Below are 25,059 nucleotides of genomic sequence, written 5' to 3'. Positions count from 1 at the left end.
CAGTTCTATTGCTATTATCACTTAAATATATTTATATAACACTTCTTTATCACCATTCTCTTCTATGACATCTTTTACTGCTAAGATGAATGTCTATATATAGCCCTGTCTTAGTCAATAATTAGTTTGCAAAATCAAGAAGCTCAAGTAGCTGTGCATCATGTCACTTCTATTTGAAAGTACCTCATTTTATGTAATTATTTTGTATAATTTAAAGGAAAAATATATTTTAAAAAGTAAGTGTCTGAGAAAACTCTGAACTTCTTCAAAACATTCAGTAACCCTTAGCTATGTGCCTCCTGTCCTACTTTTTCCATAGGTAAACTTTATTGCAGTGCTTAGGAACCACATCAGCTCTTTATTACTAGCTTAAAAAAGAAACCCATTTCCAGCTATGGCTATATGTTCACAGGTACAATACAGAGGGTATTCATAGTGTCCTTTGGTTTCAGATGATTTTTAAGTAAAATAGGGTGGTGAAAATCAGACTCCACTGCTACACTACCAGTGAATATTCTTGTTGTGATGACAGAAGCATCACAACAAGACAGGGCTGGAACTGGATAGTCTTTAAGATCCCTTCCAACAAAAACCATTCTATGATTCTATGGTAGCAAGCATTGTGAGACATCCAGTCCAGTGTCCAGCTACTGATGGCAGCTAGAAGATACTCTGGCAAAATGTGGAAAAAAGGCCAGTGATTCAAAATGATGTAGGGACTGAGGATCTCACCTTCAACAGAACTTTCCTTCAGTGTATAATTTTTTTTTTTTTAAAAAGAACCCAAACACTTTAATTAAAAAAGCCACTTTTAGCATTGTTTTCTTAATTTGAACATTCTCAGGGAATCTCCCACCATCCACCCAGCTCCTTCACAGCATGCAGGGAGTTCGTGGGCAGGGTAGTGGCAGAAAATGAGACATTGTGCTCTCATACAAACAGAAATATTTCTAACATCTGATTTTGATATTTTTTGAAACATTCCTTGACATTTCCCCCTCAGATGTTAGCCATTGCCAGTGGGTGACAGCTGGCAAGTGAGCTCACTTCAAATAAGACAAAACGGTAACGCTTGTTTGCATTCCCTAACCAGTGATTGGATAAGTCCTGCATGATTGAGGGGATGGGCCTAAAATTTCAAAAAGTTCATGATATAAGTACTTTTTACATTTTCAATTTAGCCAGACCTTAAAAGTATTACTTCCTTTTCTTCTTGCCTCCTCAGGACCCTTGCCCAGGCCACTGCCTTCTCATCCTACCCCTAAGCTGCTGACTTTACATCGTCCTTCCTCCTTTTGTTGCACCAGAACCCTCCTGGTGCTGCCTCCTACCTCTCCTTAGGCTTCTGCCATCCTGTGTCTCCTGTAATATTCTGCAGTACCCACACTGAGTTCAAGAAAAACTCGGGATCAACTTACAAAGTCGCTGTCAACTCCTCTCTGGCACCAGAGTACCTCACCAGTGCAATGCTGCTCACTGGTGGGGAACAAGTTCTGAAGAGTAGGATGCATCTTTATAAACTTTTTAATACTGGAAAGGTTCTTGGCAAGGTCCCAAGGTCCCTTATAACCTGCTACTTTGGCCTCAGAAGATCTCAGACTGATGGCCTTTGACTACAATATGTAGTTCTTTTCCCACACTCATTAATGACGGGTGGGAACTGCTGGAGCAAGCTTGTAGTTGTTCTTCAGCCAGGAGTGTTAAACTGTAGGAGGTTAGGGAATGCCTAACAGAAATAAAAAGATACAGTCAGATAAATTTGCTTGGGCTTACACCTCATGTCTAGCTTGCATAGATGCAATGCCAGAGAAGAAAACTCTCCCTGCCTTGAGCATTGTACTCTAATATACAAATCCTCTGTGATTCAAGTGATCATACTCAAAGTCTCTTGCCAGTGGCAATCCTGCATCTCCTCTGTAGCTCCTTCCATTGCTGAGCATTTTTATTTTAACACCACAGTAGCCTAACAAGAATAATATGAGGTTTCTCAGTTCCACTGTCAATGTTATGCATAGCAAATAGCAACAATGTTCCAGCTGACTTACTCTGCTGATTGTCTATGAATAGGCAGCAAACTCTTTCAAAAGTTCTGGAACCCTATACAATATATTGGTCTCTGTAGATGGATCACAGAAGTCAGCATAATCATGAATATACGATAGTTTTACATCTCTCCAGTTCAGGCCCCCAAAAAATCAGAAATTAAATACATCAGTGGAGTCAGAGGTTATATCCACATCTGCAAGCAAGGGGTGGATCCACAAAACGAAGAATTGGTAAGAAGGACTCAACCACATCATCACACATATGTTTTGTGTTATACTTTGAAATAGTGTTAATCTGTTTTTATAAACTGAATATACATAAGATTTTTGCAGAATACTTGGTGTATTTCTGGAGTGAATCTTTCTACTTAGTTTCATCAAAAAGGCATCCTGTTTTCACACTCCAAGCCTGCTCTGTAATGCAAAATAAATTGGGACACATGGATAGGGCTGAGGGATTAATGTAAAAAAATTCAAATGAATATTCCAACTAGTTGCATCCATTGTGCTTGCATTCATGTGTATATATAAGAAACTAAAGCATGGAAGGCCTTGAGAGAGACTGCAGTGTATCATGCCTAGTTGAAGTACTTTTCAGTCATCTCAAATTGCTGCTTCTTACAATAACCAGCTCTAGACTATGACAATATAGAGACTATTCTCAGTTAAGAACTATGTGACATACTAGAGTTTGTTCAAGAGACTAATAATATCGGTACAGAAAACTAGTAGTTTTCTAGTAGTTTGATAATGATAAAAATAATGAATATGAATGTCAAGTATAGAAGTTTTGGTAGTTGAAGAAACAAGTGGGCATACTTGCATGCTTACCTTGGATAGAAGAATATGTCACTATTTGGCTGCTTCAGCTAAAACTGAGAAACAGTAGGAAAAAAAAGCTACCAAAACCAGCTATTGTGCTGGAGGACCTGTTGAGATAGAAGTGCTAGGAGGAAGAAAAAAGGGACAGGGTAGATAGGTAAGTATATCTTACCCCTTTAAAAAAAAAATTAAATTATGCTAGGACAGATATAAAAATAAACCTAAATCAAAAGGAAAGTAGGATTTATCAAAATAGCTGGTCAAGGTCAACAAACAGAGAAGTCATTCATCTTTCAGTAGAATCTCCTGAATATCTATTTTCAGTACATAGAAGTAAAAGAGGTAAGACAGAATAACACGTCCATACGAGAGTCAGAATTGTGGTTGAAATATAATTTAGGAAATATATCAGTCAATCTGAAATCCCTTCCTGGCTCTTTTAATAAGAGCAAAATGAACAGGATATTAAGAGCCTGGAGATAAATCTTCTGCAATACTGAACAAAAAATTCAGCAAAGTGAGTAAGCACATACTGACATTTTAGCATGCATTTAAGTTTCAGCATCTTCAATGAGAATCTGATATATGTCTAGGAACTCCTCTTAAAGAGATCTGTGAATGTAGATCTATCTCACACAAAAGTCATCCTCCAATGTATGGACATGAATCTGTCCGGTAGCTGTGAAGCATCCCTAGGACTCAGGGAATATACATGCATGTGCCAATCCTGGAAGATTATGAACAAGATAGTTCTGCAATACACCTCCTGGCACCTGATGGACATATTTTAAAACCTGCTTATCCCCTCTCTTCTTCGGCTCTGTACTGCTGTGATGGGAACACTGGTACTTCCCTACTAGAAATGGAAAAAGTGTTCAAGTGTGTTAAAGTGCAATTGTGGCATTTCAAGTAGACACTACCCTGTCTTTCAAATTAAATTGCTCTGAATTATTTGCAATTTCAAGGTCAAGGATCATAAAACTGGACATCATTGAAAGGAAAAGTCCAGGACAAGGTCAACTATCAAACTCCAGGAAATCAAGCTGACAAGGAAAGCTTCTCACAGGCACAGTGAGGGCTCCTCCACTGCCTTCTTTACAACATATGGTGTAGTAAGACATGAACACTAACTCCCTGGAACCACCTGTTAGGAGTGAGAAGACTGTAAAATTATTGCATGAAGAACAGATAAAAATGGGTGTGATGGTTCTGATGTGGTGCATTTCTCTCACTCACTTCTGTGCCCATAGGAACAGAAGTCTGTATTTGACACAAAATTAAAATTAAAAACTGTAAATCAAGAGTGTAAGCAATATTTCATTCCTATATCTTGCACTGTCATTTTGGAAGGAGCCAGTTAATAACCTGACCTGGTTATTTTAACACTTGGAGATATTTGCCTGTACTTTGAATTCCTCTGTTGTCTACTCCACTATCTATACTTTAAAACTCTCCTATTCTGAGAGTTTTTCTCCTCTGTCACCCATAATATAAACTGTCACTCCAGGATATTACTCCCTTTCCTGAGTTCAAGAACCGCATGTTAGTAGAAGTCATAATATTATGATCATGCTTAGATCCACGACTTCATGCCATGTAATTAAAAGATTTCCTAAAAAGAAACACTTTTTACTTCTTATTGACACTTTTTTTCTTGTTATCAATGGATCTGCACCCATAAATCTAGAAATATAACTCTATGTTGTCCAAAGCAAAAGTCATGTATTTAGATACGGGCTGCAGAAAAAACAGAAATGAGGAAAAGGTATTTGAAGTGAGGTGATATTCTGTACACATACTGGTGTAGCTCACGGGTGCTTGATGATGGTATCAAAGGGTAGTAATCTGACATGTGTTGAACCAGCCCAAGATAAATCAGTTCACTCATGCTTCTTCTCATCTCTCTGAAAATGATCACTATCCCACACATCCACTTTTCATTTAAGAAGTGGTTCATACAACACCACAAAAAGATAAAACATTGACTGTGACTAACGTAATGAGCCTGAAGCACTAAAGAAAGAGGAGGGGAAAAAGTTTTGAAATTTATGATTTTTATTCTCTTACTTCCTCCTAACAGGATCTGAAAATCATGAAAGAACTTAAGTTCATCAAAGAATATCCTTTGAAAATGAAGCTTACAGGCAGGAATACAAATTGGATAGTAGTCCCTAGGCCACTGGCCTACCTTTGTAGAAGGGTGGCTTGCATTTTATTTCCCCTCTGACTAACAATTCATCTTTATTAATTAGAATTTAACACTTGAAAACAAAAGGATTTAAGTTTTTAAAGTTAAAGTAAAAAAAATATAAGTCATTCTTATAAAAAAATTCAAATTAAAAAAGCTTCTAAACTGTTAAACTCTTTATGCTATTTATATCACTGGTAGCATCATGACGCAGCAATTAAATTATAACCTTTTCACTAATAGAACGTATATTTGCCTATTTAAAACAGAAGTGAAGAAACAAGAAACTTGAGTTCAGGAAAGTCTGAAGTAACCAGAGATGGAGGCAGGCCATAGTTAGAGGAAAAGCAGAATGTAGACAAATAGTTTGTATATGTTTGACTATAACCTAGTTTGAGTTAAAGTGTATTATATGAAGCAATATATGATCTGTCATTAACTTATAGTTGAACTACATTTAGGCTGCATTAAGTCATCTATAACCTATTTCACAAAGTTTCTTCATTTTATTTAGGTTACTCTGTCACATAGAAAATCAGAAAATTATATTGTCTTCCCTAGTTTGTGGACTCTATAACTAAAATTTGATTTTTGTAGCTTAGAGGTTTTTGAGGATTAGCAAAGTTACACAGATGATTTTAAATAATTACTATGACTCTATATATATATATATATATATATAACTGCTTATTTCCTACTCTATTTAGAAATAGAGGATCAGTTTTAATATCATCCAGTATTTAAGGATAGCAAAGAAAAGGACTGGGACAAAATCTGTAAGCCCCTTGTAAAATCATTATAATTGATCCAGTGATCCAAGAACCAAACTTGTTTACCCAAAACCAAAAAGTTTTAAAAACATGTCATACTTTTTAATTATTTCAGTAAAATGAAAAACAACATTGGTTATACTCAAATATCAAGTCATTATGCATATGGGGAAAAATATACTCCAATCCAGCACTTTTGTTAAAAAAAAAGTGGGATGGGATTGCATTACACAGCCAGAAAAGAAACTTCTCTGGCTAACTGCGCCACCTTATGATTTAAATTTAAATGAAAAATTAAATGATTGTCCAGTCCCAAGAAGAAAACACTTACTTAAAAGATATTTCTGTAGACTTAAAAATGGGTTCAGGAGCTTACTTTGTTTCTTTCCTACAGAGAAGTGCAGGGTTGCATACTTCACTATTGCTCTTCTGGTTAAAAACCATGTCAACAATATAAATGGAAAAAAAATATTCAATCTCGCTGGATTCAGTTTTTGTAATGACAGTATACACATCCAAATCAATAAAGCCAGGCAAATGGCAGAGTAGTGGTTTAGCAATCTTAGCACTGTTAGCTAAGTATACAATCAACTCTAAAACGAATGCTTCATAATCCGTTAGATTCTCCCATGTAAATCTATACTCATATAACCCTGGGAAATAAGAAAGATTTACTTGTGATCTCTTTTTTCCTAACATTTAAAACATACCAGCTGTAAGCCCTAATATATAGCCAACAGATCATAATTTGCACTGAAATCTCTAGTCAGACATGAAATTAAACAGCACAGATATTCAAAGGAGTTACAGCATGCATTTAAATATATTAACCACATCCTACCTTGCATCCAAACATCAACGATAAAGTGTTGTTGGTGCATGCAACTTTGCAGTGGCAAATCATTGGTGTAAAGCAGTCAGTATTTTTAACAATAGGGCACATTCCTTTAGTGCTGCAGTAGTGGCAGCCTACTGAAGGCTGAAAACAAGTAGCTAACACAGCACATGGAGTGGTAACATATGCTGCTCAACAGCTAGCTTTTCTCTTGCTGGTCAGAAGCAGCCTGCTTGAATCTCTACCTGGGTCCCATTCAGCCATCCCCTTCTTTGTTGATGAATCAACGATGCAGCATTGATCACGATTCTCAGGATTTCCCTTCCACTGGGAAATTAGTTTTCACATCGGGAAAAAAAAAAAAAAGAAAAAAAAAGGAAAAAAAAAAAGAGAAATGGAAATGAGGGGGACTAGCAGGTGTGGCAGTATTAGCATGTAAAAGGATGTAAACGCCTACTCATAACAATCACATAAGATTGTCATGCTAGCTGAAGTGGGCTGAAATTATTCCATCGGAAGAAAAATACTGCAGCTCCTGATTTGGTAAAAAGCCAGTGAGTTGCTGCAATACATAGTCATAGTGTGGAGAGAAGAGAAAAAAAAATTACTTATCTAAGAAGCCAGAATCCTCAGCCTTTATCAATATGCATTCCAGTAAGGATTCCCTTCCCAGCGCCTCCCCGTGAAAAAGAATCAAATCAGTTGTAACTCCGAAGAAGCGATGACCTTTGCTTCCCCCAAAAAATGAATCTCAGCATGAAACAAACTGTACTCAAAGCTGAAAATCCCAGATGCTGGGAGTATGCAATAAGAGAAATACAAGCAACATTTATCCAATCCTGGCTTGCCACATGAGAGCTTTCTCCAAGCACAAATTTACAAATAGACAGGTTGAAGGATTGCAGGAGACACTGAATAAAGATATGAAGTTACAGAGAAAATGCTACAGCACGAAGCTAAAAATTCAACCCTCTTTAAACTCTGAGGCAATATAATTAATGACTCCATCTAGTAGTACTACCCTGCAACCTACAAATGCCTTGCTATATTCCAGAAATGCAATAATTAAAGAAGTTTGGAAGCATAACGCTGGTTTGGATTCAGTTACAGCTGTCGCTGCTCCTTCAGTTAAAGCAACACTAGCTGAAAATGCATAATAAAGCACTTGGATGAGCAAATCGCTAGCTGTGCTTTTTAAGAGGATTATTTATATCAAAAGTTGGATTAATATATCCCCCAGTTTTAGGTTTGGTCATGGCAGGCACACAAACATAAAATGAAAAGGCTATGATATAGAAAGTAAAGTGATGTCCTCAATGATTCCACAGCTGATAGCAAGGTAAGCCGAGCAGTTGTTTCATGATGCCCTGACCCTGCTTTTCTGTGACTCACTAAGCTCTGCCCATCAAATTAGAAACTCTTTCTAAAGAAATGAGAGCAGCTTGTCTCCCTGGCAATTGCAAGTGAGTTCTTAAGTCACAACTGAAACAATTTTCTGTAATAAACCCAAAGTAGAAATATGTTATACAACAAAACAGAGAAAATGGCAAATGGAGGACTCTGTGTGCAGCCAGATCAAGCAGTAGAGAGGGTGAATAGTACAGAATTTTTAAAAAGAGCTGCCTGACACTGCAGACCCTAATGTAGCCAACCTCTTCTATTAAGATTTTATACTTATGTAAATATAGATATGTGCGTGTGTGTTGCATGTATGCATATATCTAAACTTGAAATAGAATTTCTTCAGTATAACTTACCTTTGCTTTGCAAAGTTCAAAAACATAAAAGAACCAGTTTCTTGAACAGTTTTGATCCTACTATTGCACCATACACTTTATTTTTAACCAAATTTTGCGTGTGGCTAAATTTCAACTTGGTATAATGTTTTCTGATTATTGTTTCTCACTCTCTATTTTTAAACTTACAGCTCACAAGAGCCCAAATTCAGTAAAATTACAGTAGTTTCTAGATGGAAGTGGTAGATAGAACTGCTTTGCAGTTAGAATTACAACCCAGTTCCATTTCTGAAGATTTATTTTTTGCAAACAATAAGCTCTTTCAATCCAGTGTCCTCTATTCACTCAACTCACGCTTCTTTTTCTATCAGCCTGGACATGAGCATTATATGCTATGGGAGTTCACTACGTGGATGCCCATCAGTAGCTATTCAATAATCTAAGTTTGTCTGACCTGTGAGTCCAAAGTGACATCGCAGTAGCACTTCTTCTGGACTCACTGTGCTGGTTATCACCTGAAACAGTAACTGAGCCTGTTTAGAAACGTACTGTGGTGACAAATACCAGCTGTAACATTGCTGAATCTTTGATCTGTTTATTCCTAGTTTGCCTATCTTGTTATTAAGCTATATATTATACAGATTTTCTTTCAAGTACTGTCTCTCGCATAACCAGCACTGGTGTAAATATAGAAAAGTGTAGTTTCCATGACAATACATTCCATAGTTACAGCCAGCAGCCACTATCATTAAAACATGAATCACAGTGCTACCTTAAGGTGTGCGCACACTACATCACTGGCCTTAGAAGCATTAATTTGGGATGAGGGTGACATAGCAATATTTTTAGGAGACACTACTATAAAATGCCAGAAAACTGTGCTCTTAACTATTTTGGCTATTCTAATATCCACCTATCTTAGAGATTTCAGTGATCAGTAACTCCCAATCTGTACTAATCATTAGCATTTCTAATAGAAGAATGCATTGCATCTGTACTTCTCAATGTTTTGAACACAATGTTCTGGCTGAAAACTGGATTCATAATCACACAAATTTGATTTCTAGTTAATATGTATAGGGTCTAATTAAAATCACCTACACTATTTTCAAATTCAGATTTCAAAGAAGGGAAAACCAATAAGCCAGTTTGCCTCTTGGATCTGACTGCATTCAGCTGGCTTGTGCTCTCAAAAGGGAGTATGTTAAAATCACCATTTTTTCCCCAGTCCCTGCCACTATTGCAGATTTTCAACCAGAACAGGTTTCACCTGTGATTTCATTTCACTGTTAAGATGCACCAAACACCAAGCACCAGGCACGAAACTCATCCCTTCACACCTAAACTAATAGTTGCTTTCAGATGAAAAACAGTTACCTGACCCTCAGTCATTTTGGAAAATCTCAGAAAAGAAAGATTTATTCCAATGACAGATTTGAATAATAACTCATTTTGCAATTGGCCAAGACATTTATTTCCATTAAGTGACAGTCACATATAGAAAAATGCCATAAGAAAACATTTGCTCAGAGATCCTTCTCTATCCTTTTTTTTTACAACAGCACTCATCACAGACACAGAAATAAATTGCCACTTGCCAGGAAAGGCATTTAAATCACAGTCAAACTGCAAGAGCAATGGTTTTGGAAAATCTATGTTCACATTTTTGCGCTAATGGGATACGCAGAAGAAAATACATCGTGGGTGTTACTGTATGAGAAGAGAGTCCACAGATCTGCTCAGGTTTTTGAGTCCACTAGCTTTCTTCGGACTTGAATGAATTGATCCAACTACTTGATCACAGCCACTGGCTATTCAGTTGCTAAGATTTCTCCTGTTCTACCAGCCTCTCTGGAGCTGCCAGGTTTTCCAACAATGTCCGCCTTTCACAGTGCATTATTTTGAGGAAATGGATGAATTAACTTGGAACAACTCAGTTACACTTCAGGAAGTATTACGATCATGTTTGCCGGGTACTTCCTCACCTAATGTGTATATACACCCTCCAGCACTGGAGCTAGTTCAAATAGCAACACTTAGTCTTGCACCTACCAATATTATGTGAGAATCAAGAAGATCAATATGAGTAAAAATAAAAATAAAAGACCTAGAGAGTAACAAAGATGTTTTTAGGTATCTACCCTATTAAAATCTATTAGGATTTTAAGTTTTTTAATTCACTGATGTTTCTACTGAGAAAACTGCTTAAGTTCTGGTACTATAGTATAGATTTATGCATTTCTCCTTCCCTGTTTTCACTACTGAACTTTTTGTTCCATTGTTATACCAGTAAAAATTCCACTAACCCTTACAACATCCATTAGATACCAGAAGATCATGATTATCTATAGACCCTCAGCCAACCTATATGATTGTTAACTTTCTTCTAATCTTATGTTAGAATTCAAAATCACTTTCTTTGCAGCTGTTCTCAGAAGTCCCCGAATGCTAATCAAGCCTCCTAAAAACTAAACCTGTCTCTGACAGTGATTAAAGAGAAGTTGTCTTCTCAAAGACTCGTATTAGATGAAAGAAAAAGGGAAAAGGCCTGTCACACCACAGGCAGCACATACAAAAGGAACAAGAAAATTTAAATAAAAAGCAAACTTGAAAGATCCCCCATCAAAATAGAAATGATTGTACACAACTGTCTCACATGTTCCTTAAGAACAAAACAGTCTCACACCTCTAAACCAAAGTATTTACAGCAGTTCTGTCATTTGGAGGGACCATGCTTAGGGCATTTCAAGGACCTCAGCTATGTCTACACTTTCTGTGAGCTGGTCATTTTGGGGAGTAGAATGGAGATGTCTTTACTTTGCTGATATTTGTCTATTGGTGAGTATCAGAAGCCTGGGCTTACTTTGCCTGAAAATCCATTTCCCTTTGGAACAATTGTCATAGAATCATAGAATGGTTTGGGTTGGAAGAGACTTTTAAAGTTCAACTAGTTCGAGTCCTGCAATGAGCAAGGACATTTTCAACCAGACCAGGTTGCTCAAAGCCCTGTCCAACCTGGTCTTGAATGTTTACGAGGATGGGGCATCCACCATCTCTCTGGGCAACCTGTGCCAGTGTTTCACCACCCTCACTGGGAAAAAAAAAAAAATCTTTCTTATATCTAGTCAAAATATAGTCTCTTTTAGTTTCAAACCATTACCCCTTGCCCTGTCATGACAGGCCCTGGTAAAAAGTCTGTCCCCCACCTCCTTATAGGCCCCTTTAAGTACTGAAAGTCTGCAATAGTCTCCCTGGAGCTTTCTCTTCTCCAGGCTGAAGAATCCCAACTGTCTCAGCCTTTCCTCATAGGAGAGACATTTCAGCCCTCCGATCATTTTTGTGGCTCTCCTCTGGACTCGCTCCAACAGGTCCATGCCCTTCCTGCACTCAGAATCCCAGAGCTGGATGCGGTACTCCTGGTGGTATTTCACCAGAGTGGAGTAGATGGGGAGAATCATATCGTCAACCTGCTGGTCCTACTTGTCTTGATGCAGCCCAGGATACAGTCATACCCTCTGGCATGTGAGTGCACATCACTGACATCTACCCAGGGAAGACCCTACAGTCACAAGATACTGGCTCAAGAGCTGCTATTTTGTCATCTTTCCACACCTGATGCAAACCTATGTTTGAACTGGTACCAAGGGGTAATATGAGATTAAATTTTCACTTCCACTTTCAGAAATAGGAATAAGGTAACTTTTTTTTGTGTCCAAAGGCTCAAGAAGTAGATAAAGTCTGGGCCAGTCCTGCCATAAGAAGGAGAAGAATAGGGCCATTGGGGTGGAGCTGGAACAGAGAGCCCCAGGGACATCTGGGTAGAGGCAGATTTTTCACTTCTGTGAGGTGCCATTGTGACTGCTGGGACCCATCTATTCCACTGTCATGAGCAGCAGCTGCCACATCTCACATGGTGGCTTATGGCAGCTGACTTGGTTTTCGCAAATCACTGTATATAGACAGGAATGAGTTGCCAGGTGATTCCTGCGAACAGCAGACCCTGCTGGTGGAGAGTTGGTTTGCTTCACCTGGAGCTAACAAAGACATGGGAAACTCATGCAGATAGAAAGTTCTTCTCAAGCACCGTGTGCTTGATAGAGGCAGATAGATAGGCAGAGGACAGATTGGATGCTCTGAAAAAACTGTATGTATCAAGAATTCAGATGTGGTAGGCAGCTTGGAGAACATTATATGACTCAATCTCTCCACCTGAAGATGGAGATAATGCCTTTCAATTAAATGCCCATATCTCTAAGTATGCAATCCTATAAGCAGTGATTTTTAAGTTAATGGGAATACTCTTACAAAAAGTACTCATGTTCATAAGTGTTTACACATTCTAAAGTGCTACATTACCAGCATAGTTCACATTTGTAACTAGTGAAAAACTGTCTGAATTATTTATGAAAATGATTTTGATCTGTTAAATCATTTACAAAGTCACCAACTGCATATAGTTTTTTTAAGTAACTTCTCTAGCCAGGTAAAAAGTTAAAAGAGAAATATGAAAGAGAGGATAAAAAACACTTGAATTAAATATCAGCTGGAAGAAAAAAAGCAAGTATATTGTATATTGCTGCCAGTCCTCAATAGATACAAAACAGTTCTACTTATCTGAAGATTCCTATTTATACTTTGTATTGGAATTTTTAAGGTTTTCTATGACAAATTAAACTGAAATAAAGGCCTGATCCTGCTGACTAGGAGTGGAAACATGCACACAGCATGTTCAGAAAATATATGCTCCACTTGAATGTCATTATGTAGATGTACTGATTTTTTCAAGTGATTATAGTGTAATACACATGCACCTAAATGAGCTTGAAGTGATCAATTTAGCCACCGCATGCTACAGCTCAACAAGGCCTGAGAGCTTCAGTATTTGCTGGGGCAAAAGAGGGGCTAGTCTACATGGAATTTTGTGTTAACACACTGTTGCTAGCATGAAACTATCTAGCTCAGTTATGTCAATGTGCTGAAGTTATTGCACCATGCACATATTTGTGATATGCATTGAACAGAGATATAAGCCTGGCCACCGTCCTCCACATGGTAACCAGCTGTGCACGCACGTCCTTCCTGCTGTGTGCAAGTGGGACTCCCTCAGTAAGAAGCAGTAGGAATTGGTAGTAATTTTCCATTTGTTTTCATGTCTCCCCTTGAATCCATTCTACTTCCATAATATTCTTTGGTGAGGAGTTCCTCTGGCCTTCCAATTATATGGCAATCTCTCTCTTTTTTTTTATTCTGAGTCTTGCTCCTGATATCGTTGTCATCTGTCTCTACAATGGAAGGAATGAGGAACAGTTAACTATTCATCTTTTCCATGCCACTTATGATTTTATAAACCAGTTCTGCACCCTCTCTAACTAGTCTCTTTTTTGTAATGAAAAGTTGTAGCCTAATAGATCTCAGTCACTGTTATAACAATAGCTTTTATATATTTGAAGATGATTACTGATTATCCCACCTTGTTCTACTTAACTCTTTCAAAATTTAGCTTATACACTTAAATCCTTAATGTCCTTGATGCTTTCCTCTAAAATCTCTCCATCCCTCTCAAAGTGTGCATCCAAACTGTGACATTGCCCTGCAAAATATTCGTCCCATCTCTCAATTACAGTAATTCTCTAAATATAGTCAAAGTTTTTACATTAGCTTTGCAATAGCCTCCCATTTTTCATTGAAACTGACTCTGGGATTCATTTCTACCCAATTCCATCCTTCTCTGCTTCCTGGCTAATCAAAACACATTTGATATTCCTGCAATTGGATATCCTTTACTACATGAAACACTTTATATTTGTACTTCATGTTACTGCTTTCAGGACATTTATTTATACGGAACTTTACACGTGCCATTCCTCTGACAATTTCTGGTCAGAGGATATGGACCTCAATAAAAAGTACTTGGAAGCAACTCTTCCTGGAACTTAGACTAGCCGGAGCACAGAGTGTAACATCCCAAAAAAGAGTTTCAAACAGGGAGTCCACTTTCAAGGAATGTGTCTCTAGATACCTCCGAGAAGGTACATATACTGCTTAGACTTCACTGCCTTTAGATCACACAGAATTAAAATTCTGGAGATCATTAATGGCCCATATAGATGGGAAGTCAATGGGGACTATACCCAGTTGAAGGTAAGTAAGGAGTCTTTCTTATAAGATTATACGTGAAATCCTATTATGATCTAAATAAAAGTTAGGAGACAGAAGAAATCACAAAATCAAAACTAAATAAAACTAAAAAAAAATCATTACTATTACCTTGACCATTTCCTGGAAGTGTTTCATAGGGGTCTGGAATCAATTTTCAGATGTGGTTCCCATAATTGGCTTCTAGTGGAAAACCAGTATCTATACTATCATCTCTAGTACTGAGACATTCAGACTGATGTTGGAACCTCCAAAGAGGAACCACCAGAAACTAGCCTTCACTTCTTGTGTTATGTGGTACTCCTATTTAGAGAGGAATATTAAACATAAAGGAAAAGTGCTTGATGAAAGTAGAAGTAAAAATAAAACCAATGATGCATCACAATTCATGGGAAGGTTGGGCTTTTTGGCACTTTGGAGAAACGAATTTCTCACATTACTAGTACTTTGCAAGAAATTCTGATATCCTGAATGACATCATTAAACTAAACTACAGTTGCAGGCGGACTAAATAAATAAATAAATAAATAAATGGACTGGACCTAAAACCAAATCCTATGCTGTAAAGTCTTACATTACTTGCTCCACATTATTGTGTTCAAGATTTGCTCTGGTTAAGGGTGCAGGCATCCTGGCTGGGAGGGCCAGACACACATTTCATGTCAGAGTTGAACCCAGGCTGTCACCACATGTGCTAGAAGCAGGAAAACACCTTAGGTTTCCTCTGTGTTGCTTTTCTTTTGCTCAGAAATTCTCCCTAACACATAGAGAAGGAAGTCCTGATTAACCAGATGTTTTAATTTTTCATTTTTTCCAATTTTTCTATGTATAAATGTATTGATTTTCCCAGTTCCTGTTAAAAGTGAGCATTTTCTCAGCAGTCAGGAAGATTGTCAATGATTTTCCTCAGATTCTTTTAACAGGAAATTCTGTGTTCATTTCTGGCAAATGCCATTATTCTCACAGATTTTAGTATTCAATGTCAGCTATGAAATTCCCATCCCATGGAAAAAAACAAAAACAAACCAAGTAAAACTCACACATAAGAGATATAGTTGTGGTCAAAGCTAAATTCTACATCAAATTTTCCATCAAAACTGTAGCGAAAAAATCTGTATGACAATATCTGCTTTGGCTGGCACTTCTAACCCCACCATTCTTAGGACAGACCATGGATCTTTCCTCTGGACACACTGGAGACATTCGATCCCCCTATGTAAAATTTGGGGAAAAGAGATTGCAGATCCTGCAATCTAACCTCTATTAGAGATATCCATCCCACATCTGGGAAATAACCATTGTCAACAAGGAAAAAAACATCAACGCCCATGATTTTCTTTTTGGAGGTGGAGCTGCCCTTGATTCCATCCCATACAGAAATTCCAACTGGCTGAAGAAAAATGTTTCTGAAAGAGTTTTTCTTCTCTCAGCAGTTCCTGTGTATCTTGCTCTGTAGCCTGACCAGTTTTTCCCAGTGAGAAAGGAAAAGTGAAACCCCGAGAAAGCTGGAAGGGTGTCATTTTTGTGTGTTTAATATTGTGGCACAGACAGTAGCTTCTCTCTGCCTCCATGGGCTGATGCCCATCACCATGGTTTTAAATACAAACTGTAAAGCTTTGCGGCTCACAAAAAAAAGATGGAGAAGAAGAGAGTTTAATCCTGGGAATCTTATCAATTCTCTCATTCATGGGAGCTTCTGAACCAGGCAGTCTCAGGCACAGCGCTCCCTTGATGCTCACAGTTCTGGCTTGACCCTCTCTGCTGGAGCATGTCCAGGGAGAAGTATAGGGCTAGTGACAACAATCCTATTCTGCTTCTTCCTGGTCAGCACTGACCAATATCCCTTTACAGCACCTTTCTGTTTGTAGAATGCCCTTAAAAGCCAGGCCAGGGATTTTTCACCCCGATAGCACTGCCCAAGCTATCTCTGTCCTGGTGGTTGGGGTGTACTAGTGGGGTCTGTTACTGTTGGCTGAGCAGAACAGTCCTGTAAATTGAAGTCATCGAGGAAAAGCACACTTACAGCTCTGTGTTGGTTGGGAATGTCTCCTACCTCCGATGCACCACCACTCCAGGGTGGGGGAAAAGAAAAACCTTCCTAAAATGACACTATCTAGAGGGAATGTGTCCTCCAAAAGGTCCATGGGAATAATAAGATGAAATAAAGAGAAACTTTGGAGAGTTATTGGAGTGCCCAGTTTGCAGTCTGTTAAAGATGACATTTTTAATGCCTCAGAGAAGAGGAGCTTAGTGGAAAATCAATGTGTTTCTGAGGGAAAGGAGCCAACACAGCTTAAACTTCTCCCCGTGACTGCAGGCCTACGAGAACCTGCAGAACCCTTCTGAGTCAACCCCTTGGCCCTCTACGGTGACCGAAGACCACCTCCTCACTATGGAGTGAAGTGTCTGCTGCCAGGCCCAGCATGGCCCTGGGACCATAGTGCCGCAGGCAGCTCCCATGCCATTCAGAAGTGCCTCCACGGAGGTGATGCTAACGCAAAGGAATAGGCACAAGCTCAGCTTTGGTTGCAGAACAGGAGTCTCCCTGTCCTCCCTATAACTAAATTTATGCCAGTCAATCAGGAAAGGAATGTAAGAGAGCCCAAGCCCAGGGCTGTTTGACTCTTGCCTGGTTGAGAGCTGTTCTGAGTCAGCTAGAGAGATGGACGGAGGGGACCATAATTTTCAGGATGGCAGCATCCTTGGTGCTGCCCTGACCAGGTATGGGAATGAGCAGCTTTGGGGCAGTGGTAGCTTACCTGGGGAGAGCTGCCCTCCTGCTTCTGCTCAGTCTGCAGTGCAGCTGACTTGTCTGGAGCAAGCTTCCAGGAAAAACAAAAAAAGCAGGCTGGGCAAAGTCTGCTCACAGGCTGTGCTGCAGCAGGAGCATCCATCTTAGATCCAGTGGAGGAGGAGAGCTTGGACAAGCTCCCTTTTTAAAGCAACAGTGCTCCTACTGAGCATGGCGAGTAAGGGGAGTGCTACGACCCAGCAGCAGTTGTGCTGGATGTGTGCAGAGTGCTTTATAGGTATTAGCTAATTGATCTTTGCAACTGCCCTTTGCACAATTAAACATCATCCCTCTGGTTTTACAGGCATGGAAAATAAGTTGAGGTAATGTCACCTGGTGCAGAAGTAGCCCATGATTTTAGAGTGCCTGGACCAAAAGGCTCTTGGACTGATTTTGTAGGTGCAGAACGTCTGCAGGTTTGTCTGACTCTGACAGCACAGAATCTCTGTAATCCACTTGTAAATAAGAGTGAACATCTGTTTTTAAAAGCCAACCTCAGGGGCATTTCAAGTTGGAAATGCCAAAAAGCAGGCACCCCAAATCACTAACCCTTAGAATAATGCTGGCTTTTATGTCTAAAGACATCTAAGAAGAAAAGTCTAGAGTCAGGTTTAATCAGACTTTCTCACTCTGCTTCTTTTTATGCATCTAGACAGTCTCCTGTGGCCTCCCCATGGATTCCTGTGCACCTGTTGGTAGAGAGTCAGGGTTTGAGAGGGAAAATAAAAGTTTTCTTCCCCAGGACCACTTTTTCTGCATCAACTGAAGGACAAGATGGGACACCCTGTCTGGATCCACCACCATCCTACAAAAACGCCATTAGGAAAACAGGACAGTTGTCCTGAGTGTGGCATTTATCCTTCCATGGCCACTGGCTCTGCATTGGCCCTACAAAACAGAGAAAATGGGAAACATAGATAGCAAACAGGAAGATATGTGGGGCATGCCACCTAACTGGAAGCAGATGTTAACTGAGTGGTATGGGATGTTTGTTTGGTTTACTCTTTATTATTTCAGGCCATATTTTTGTTCTATGGCAGACGCTTGATAAAGAGCATGTTTTTACCTCTAAGTGTTCTTGACCGAGTAGCTATAAAAGAGACCTCAGAGGCTGACTCTCTCCCAGTGTGCTGATGCTGTAGCAATGCTCTACCAAGGCCCAGATTTTTAAAGTTAGGTAGATGCAGTCTGGTACCTCGTGGGATTTTTACTTGTAGGCTGAACAAGTTTGGAATTAAAAAACAGGGCAAGTAAGAACACCCACTAGTGCCTACTTGCGATTGTAGATACATAAATAGCTTTTAAAATCTCAGGTTTCTCTCATGTACGGATTCAAACTGGAGAATTCTCTTCTCTTACAGCTGTAAGACAACAGTTGAAGTTCCTGTTGTCCTTCAAACTGTGCTTCAAGGTACATCCATATATTCAGGCAGCCTGTTTTTCCCTCCAAACCTTCCAGATGTGTGAAAGCTACAGGCTGAGAATTCTCCAAAGGGACAGGGCTGAAGGAATTCAAAGTCCTTGTTAGGCATTCTGTCAATGTTGTAAGCATCGCTATTTAATTGATGCACTGTTTTTATTATACGTGCCCTAAGGGAGTGTGCTGACCAAAGTCTCTTGTAAATTGAATAAATAAACAAATAAATAACCAACCATCTTTGCCTTGACCAGCTCACAGTGTGACAGAAAAGTCCATGTGGTTTAATGTGGTTTTACACAACAATCTAGCTGGCTGCAATGGCTTGTTTGATCTTCATTAACTCTGGCAGGTCTTCCAGCTCCTTCTTCCACCTCAGCAAAGACAGAAAATGCCACTCTTCCTTTCCAGATTCCTAAGGTTACTTTGTTGATTAAATATGTCATTTTAAAAGCTTCCTATAATGTGAAAACTACCTATTTCCTTCCTTCATCTGGAAAATGGGTGAAGAATTTTGTCATTTGCTGTTAAAAGGGATGAAGTAGTATCCTTCTTCTCCCACTCCCACTTCCCTTTTCTCTGGTGTCCACCTGCCCCACTTCCCAGCTCTGCAAAGTCATGAACTCCCATTTGCTTCTTACTTGTATATTGTCTGGACCAAAATACTTGTCAAATATATCTTTTAACAAAACCTTAGAAAATATAGTTGTACCAGTCAGAGTCATCACTACAGTGCAAAAAAAACCGGGTACAATCTGGCGAGATAAGATGCCTATATCCAAGTATAGAAAGCAACATAGACATGGTAACCATCATTCAGTGAGGGCTGGCCACCCAAATCTTGCATTGCTGCTTGAGCAGGTTTTGCAACCTATGCACATCGCTGGACTGCCTCAGCAAAAGCATTATCAATGCCCCAGCTGGCTTGCACACCTACAAGAGCTGCAGCCACATGCTGACTGCAGTCAGACCTTCATGCTCATGAATGTTATGCATGTTAGAGAGTTTATAGTTGTGACTCATCATCTTGCCTACATTCATGTGTTCCTTTCCACTCTGGAAGGAAAGCGCTTTCATTCACGAAAAGAAAAAAATAGGTTTCAAGACGTATTATGATACAATCACACTCTTGTATAGTGTTCAGCTTCTTGTTACGAAATATGATTTTCCTGAGGCATGACTCTATTTTGGAGTGTGGAAAAGTGAGTTAAGAAGGAAAACCAGTTTTGCCAGCCATGCCTCCATGACTGCCCAAATCACCTCCTCAGACTGTAGACTTCCCTCACAGAGTTGCTTAAAATTTGCAGGACAGTTATCCCAGGTTGTCTTCACACTGAAGTAAGTAAGTATGTTCAGGTTATATTTAGTATAGAGCTTAAGGAGACTGAAGAAGTGAAGATGGACTGAACTAGAGACTGAACAGAGTCCACTTGTGTGCCCTGGTATCCCAGAGTTCCATGCTTTTTCCCCCTTAACCGTATTGCAAAACTGTTTTGGAGCAGTGGAGGTGCTATAGTCAGGCTTCACGTGAGCCAAACAAAAAGAAAACAATGTGCCCTTTTTCTCCCAAATATTTGAGGCCTCTTTTGTCCTTGGAGTAGATACTGGCCAAATCAAATCCAGATAAAATCAAAATCAGGGAAAGTGACAGAGAAGGGGTACTTCTCAGGGGACATTTTCAGAATCCTTGAATTTGGACATTCCTAAAATTGTTTCAGAATAGGAAAATCAGACAGGATGTCTACTTCTCCACTATGAGAAGCTGGTAATATTTGACCTTAACATATGATTAGCTGTTAAATGACTTTCAAGGAGACTTTCCTACGATAATCTACTTAGCCTTTAGCAACCATTTATCACTTCATGGTGGAGATTAGGGTTGGTTCTTAAGAACCACATTACTTAGAGTCTCAGCTACATTATTTTTCAGTTAAGTAACTTATTCCTTTATGGGAATAATGAGAAAATGTTATGTCCTCTTTTCCTCTATTTAATATATTGTTATGGAATAGGTGACTATGAAAGTCATTTAAGGAATTATTGTAAATGAAGTACTGTACAATTCAGAAAAAAATCACCAAAAGAACTGATGGATTTGTGGTCACCCAGAGGGTTCTAGAGATATTTCTGAATTATAGATGTGGTGGTTATCATATTGTTGCTACCAGGTATTGACCTAGACACTAGCTCTGGATAGAAATTAAAAAATACAGATGAATTTTTAAGTAATTCAATCAAGGTGAGACTTGGTGTCTGGACAATAGAAAAAGATTATGGTAGTGTTGCAGACTACTGCATTTTCAACCATAGGAAGGAGCTAAAGTTATATAAATTTCCTGGAGGAGTACTTAGACCTGAAATTGTGCTTCTTTCTGGCATTAATGTGATATACAAGTTATTTTATAGTCATGGCAGAGAATTAATAAAGAAATTGTTGAACTATTAGTACACAATGTATATGCCTGCACACGTACCTCACAAAAAGATACTTTTATATTCTTTGAAGAATATTGCTAATGATAACACCAATATATGGCTTCCCCTCACAACAGATGTAAACAATTCAGCATATGAGAATGAATATCAACAAGAAGCATGCATGCAGTCCCTCAGTGCTTAAGGATGCTCACAGTCAAATCCTCAATCAATTTACCAGAGACAAACACAGCTATACTTGGTTTTAATGGAAATTACTTTTGTTAATATTCCATCTACCAATGCCAGATTGAAACTAAGTGCTGTCCAGCTTTAGAGAGTGCTATTTTATAAAATGGAGTTGTCAGACTGAGCCAGGCGCATGCTGGAAAGCAGACAAGAGTCAGAAGGTGGAAAACTGCCTTACCACCAAGGCAGAACTGTAAAGCCACAGATGAACCTCCCTCTAACATCCATGTGGTATTTCTGGTTACTGGTAAAAATTAATTTTCTAGGATGAACTGGTTACCCCTAGAATTCCCTACCACTTCACGTCCTACATATGGGTAACAATCATCTGGTAGGTCTTTATATCTGTAAACCTGAGCTGTCTTTAAATTAAGAGAACTATTTGCAGGGCTTCTGTAACTGCAGGTGATAGTGCAGTCATGTGAACATAGGTTGACATCCTGAGGCTTTGTCAACTGTTCCTTCCTGCCACCTGTACCCATCCCTCCATGTCCCAGGCAGTCTGTTTTTACCTCTCTGCTGGCACATCCCATCTCTGCCAGAATATCATGAAGCTTGTGTCACATCTTGGCACCAGAACATAAAGAGGAGAAGCTGAACAGGATTCAGTAGCTGTGGGAGAATTATATCTACTACTGTGGCTGCTGATCCATTGTGAGTATCACAACCAGAAATGTCCATCTGGAGTCTCCCATCAACGCTTCCTGGGCAGGTATCAACCAGTTGAAACTTGATCCTATAGAGGAGTTCAAGCAGAAATGGAAACTACCCTCCTGAGATATCAGGATGCACAGGAGTCATATTTTAAAGCTTTTCTCTGCCACTAGGTGGGTTAGAAAAATCCTACAACCAAAGGAGGGTTAATTTTAGCTTTTTGACTACTCTGTTCGAAGGAAAGATAAACAGAAAAATATCTTGAGACAAAGAAATATAGTTTTTATGAACTGGCCATTCCTGATACTAGATGTTTCTGTAGAGGTTTCTTACAGTTATCTTGCACAACAGAATAAATTGCCATTTTTCAGCACAGACACATTTCTCATACCATAAGAAAAGCTGACAGTTCTAAAAATGTTTCCTTTTTTTTTTTTTTTTTACAGAAAGGAAGACAGAAGACTGGGATGTTTTTACTTGGAGGAAGGAATGTTCTATGCCATGCATTATTTAATGAGAAGAAATTTAGAACACAGAATCTCAGGATAATTCATGCTGGAAGGGACCTCAGGCAGCTTCCTGTCCAAACTTCCGCTCAAAGCAGGATCAACTAAGAATGCTAAAGAGGTTTCTCAGGGTTTTTTCTAGTTAAGTCTTGAAAGATCCCAAGGATGGACACTGCACTGGCTCTCTGGGAAACCTGACCCACTGCTTGGCTGTTGCAGTAGTGAATGTTTCCCCTTTATATCTGTTCTGAACCTCTCTCATTTCAATCTATGCCAGTTACCTCTCATCCTTCCACCATGTCCCACTGTGAAAAGCCTGGCTCCATCTCCTTGAGGACAGACTTGTAACCATTCTGGTCTGTGCTTAGGTCTTCCTTGAAGCCATCCCTTCAAAAGCTCAATGAGTCTCGTTCTTTCAGACTCCCCCCAAAGAGAAAGTGCTCTGGCTCTGACCATCTTGGTGGGCATCTTCTTAACTTGCTTGTATTTATCAACACCTTCCTTATGCTGGAAAGTGCATGGGGTCTAACAAGCTTTGAGAAGAGGAAGGTAATCACTTCCCTCAATAGTCAGGCTCTTCTCCTCTTCATACATGTTGAATTTAATGAATTTTCTGTTGGCCTCATCCTCCAGACTATCCAGGTCTCTGTGGATGGCAGCCCCACCCTTGACAATGTCAACTTCACCCCCTATTGTAGTGTCTTCTGACCTGACAAGCATGTGCTTCTCATCTCCAGACACTGATAAAGATCAATTGATAAAGAGGAAAGGTTCCAGAATAGATTGCTGTAATACACTTGCCACCAGTCTCAAGGTACAGAGTGACCCACTAACCAATGCCCTCTAAATCTGATCATTCAACTGGTTTGTTTCTCATCTAGCTGTCCAGCCATCCAAACACTAACATCCTAACCCTGGATACAAGAGGAGGCATGGCAAAAGTCTTACTAGAGTTGGAATAAATTATGTCCATGGGTATTTCTCATTCACACGGCTATTGGCTATTCATTTTATCATAGATTTATGGCAACCATGGTCCTGTCCGACATAATAAAAAAAATCCTATGGACACCACTGCATTTTAATGATAGTTTGGATGACCTAGAAGAAGCTGGATTAAGAACAGAAATCCAGGATGAATTTGTAGAGATCAGGAAGATCATAGAAAGCAACCATGATTACATACTCTCTCCCTAAAACAAACTGTCCTACTGTTATTGCACCATAGACAACTCCCAGGGAGAGAAAGGATAAAAGGAGAGGAGAAAAATGAGAAAATCAACTGATTGGGGCATGGTGAAGGCAAAAATGAGAAAAGAAAAACGGTACAAGTGCCACAGAATTAAAAGCATGTTGATAAGGAACCAGAAGGGCAGCCTGAGCAGGGCACTTGCAACAGCAGCCTGCTCACTGGAGGTTCCCAATAGACCAGTGGACATTACTCCTTGCTGCTCACTCACAGGTGAGAGAGGGAGGGAAAGGAAACAAGGCTCAACCTTCATAGTCTCCATCATCAAATTCCCTCTTCTAGACAGTGTGTATGCCCATGGCTGAGGGATGTTGGTGATGGTGTCTGGTGTTTGCTTGGGGCTGTGGCGAGGAGAAGCTTCACATGCAGGGATAAGATATGGGGCAAAGGAGCCACTGATCCATAACAGCCCAGTGCTCAGCAGGGCTGTTACACTTTTTAATACTAAAAAACTAAACCCTAAAACTTTTAAAAATCAGATTTTTTAAGATTTCAAATTTAATATATTTTTACATTAAGAAACTGAAGCATTAAAATTCAGACACAACAGCTTATGCTAAACATAGACTTACTAAAGTTACTACATCTGATTAAAGATATAACAAAGTATATTGCAACAGCAATTCATTCCAGATTTTAACGAGTTAAGGAGTGCTACCTTTACACATAATGACAAAGCTGAAACTGAGAAATTGCTGCTTTTTTTAGAACAGCTCAATCTTCATAAATGTCATATTATCCTGTATTCCAATTCTTACAAAAGACTGAATACAAATATTTACATGTTTTCCAAAGGCCAGTACTTTCTGGTTTTATTGTGTAAATAAGCATTTGCCTTCATTTCTTTGAGTTTCTACTTATTATCAGATGCAGCAGGAATATTTTCCTCATGTGAATTATCTGTTGAAATCTGAGAAAATGAATCAGAAATGAATTAGCTGACATGCTGTTCTCCTCTTCTAATTTACAAAAAAAAAAAAAACCAGATAGGAGAATATGAGAGGTACAGTGACTAAAATTTAAAGAACAGATGACCCGCTTTTTGAAGTACCTAAAGACATAAGACTTCGAAAAATATCTACAAGACTAAGTCCTAATTCTGCTTTAGATCAGCTACTCTTATATTATTGAAAGTGAAGTGCTTGGCTATGCAGTGGTTTTGAAAATCCCACTGATTACCTCTGTGCTTTATTACACACCAACACATCAGATTTTCAAACAACCAT

The 25,059-nt window shown here is 39.0% G+C and overlaps 1 protein-coding gene across 2 annotated transcripts in view; it reads right to left on the bottom strand.

Moving 5' to 3' along the window:
- DLG2 (discs large MAGUK scaffold protein 2) overlaps positions 1-25,059 on the bottom strand; it is a 999,038-nt gene that overhangs the window by 624,553 nt on the left and 349,426 nt on the right. The window contains exon 1 of one of the 2 annotated variants that reach the window (XM_025894987.2): positions 6,667-7,049. The exons of the other annotated variant lie outside the window; for it this stretch is intronic. Coding sequence (XP_025750772.1) covers positions 6,667-6,768 — 102 coding nt within the window. The 5' untranslated portion in view covers positions 6,769-7,049. Of the gene's footprint in view, positions 1-6,666; positions 7,050-25,059 lie in introns of those variants that run through there. 2 annotated transcript variants of the gene reach the window in all.

This window comes from Manacus vitellinus, unplaced genomic scaffold, assembly GCF_001715985.3.
Source record: "Manacus vitellinus isolate BGI_N305 unplaced genomic scaffold, ASM171598v3 scaffold_2_pilon, whole genome shotgun sequence".
In the NCBI taxonomy this organism is placed as follows: domain Eukaryota; kingdom Metazoa; phylum Chordata; class Aves; order Passeriformes; family Pipridae; genus Manacus; species Manacus vitellinus.
Note: the sequence above shows the minus strand (reverse complement) of the source record. Positions and strands in the feature narration are given on the sequence as shown.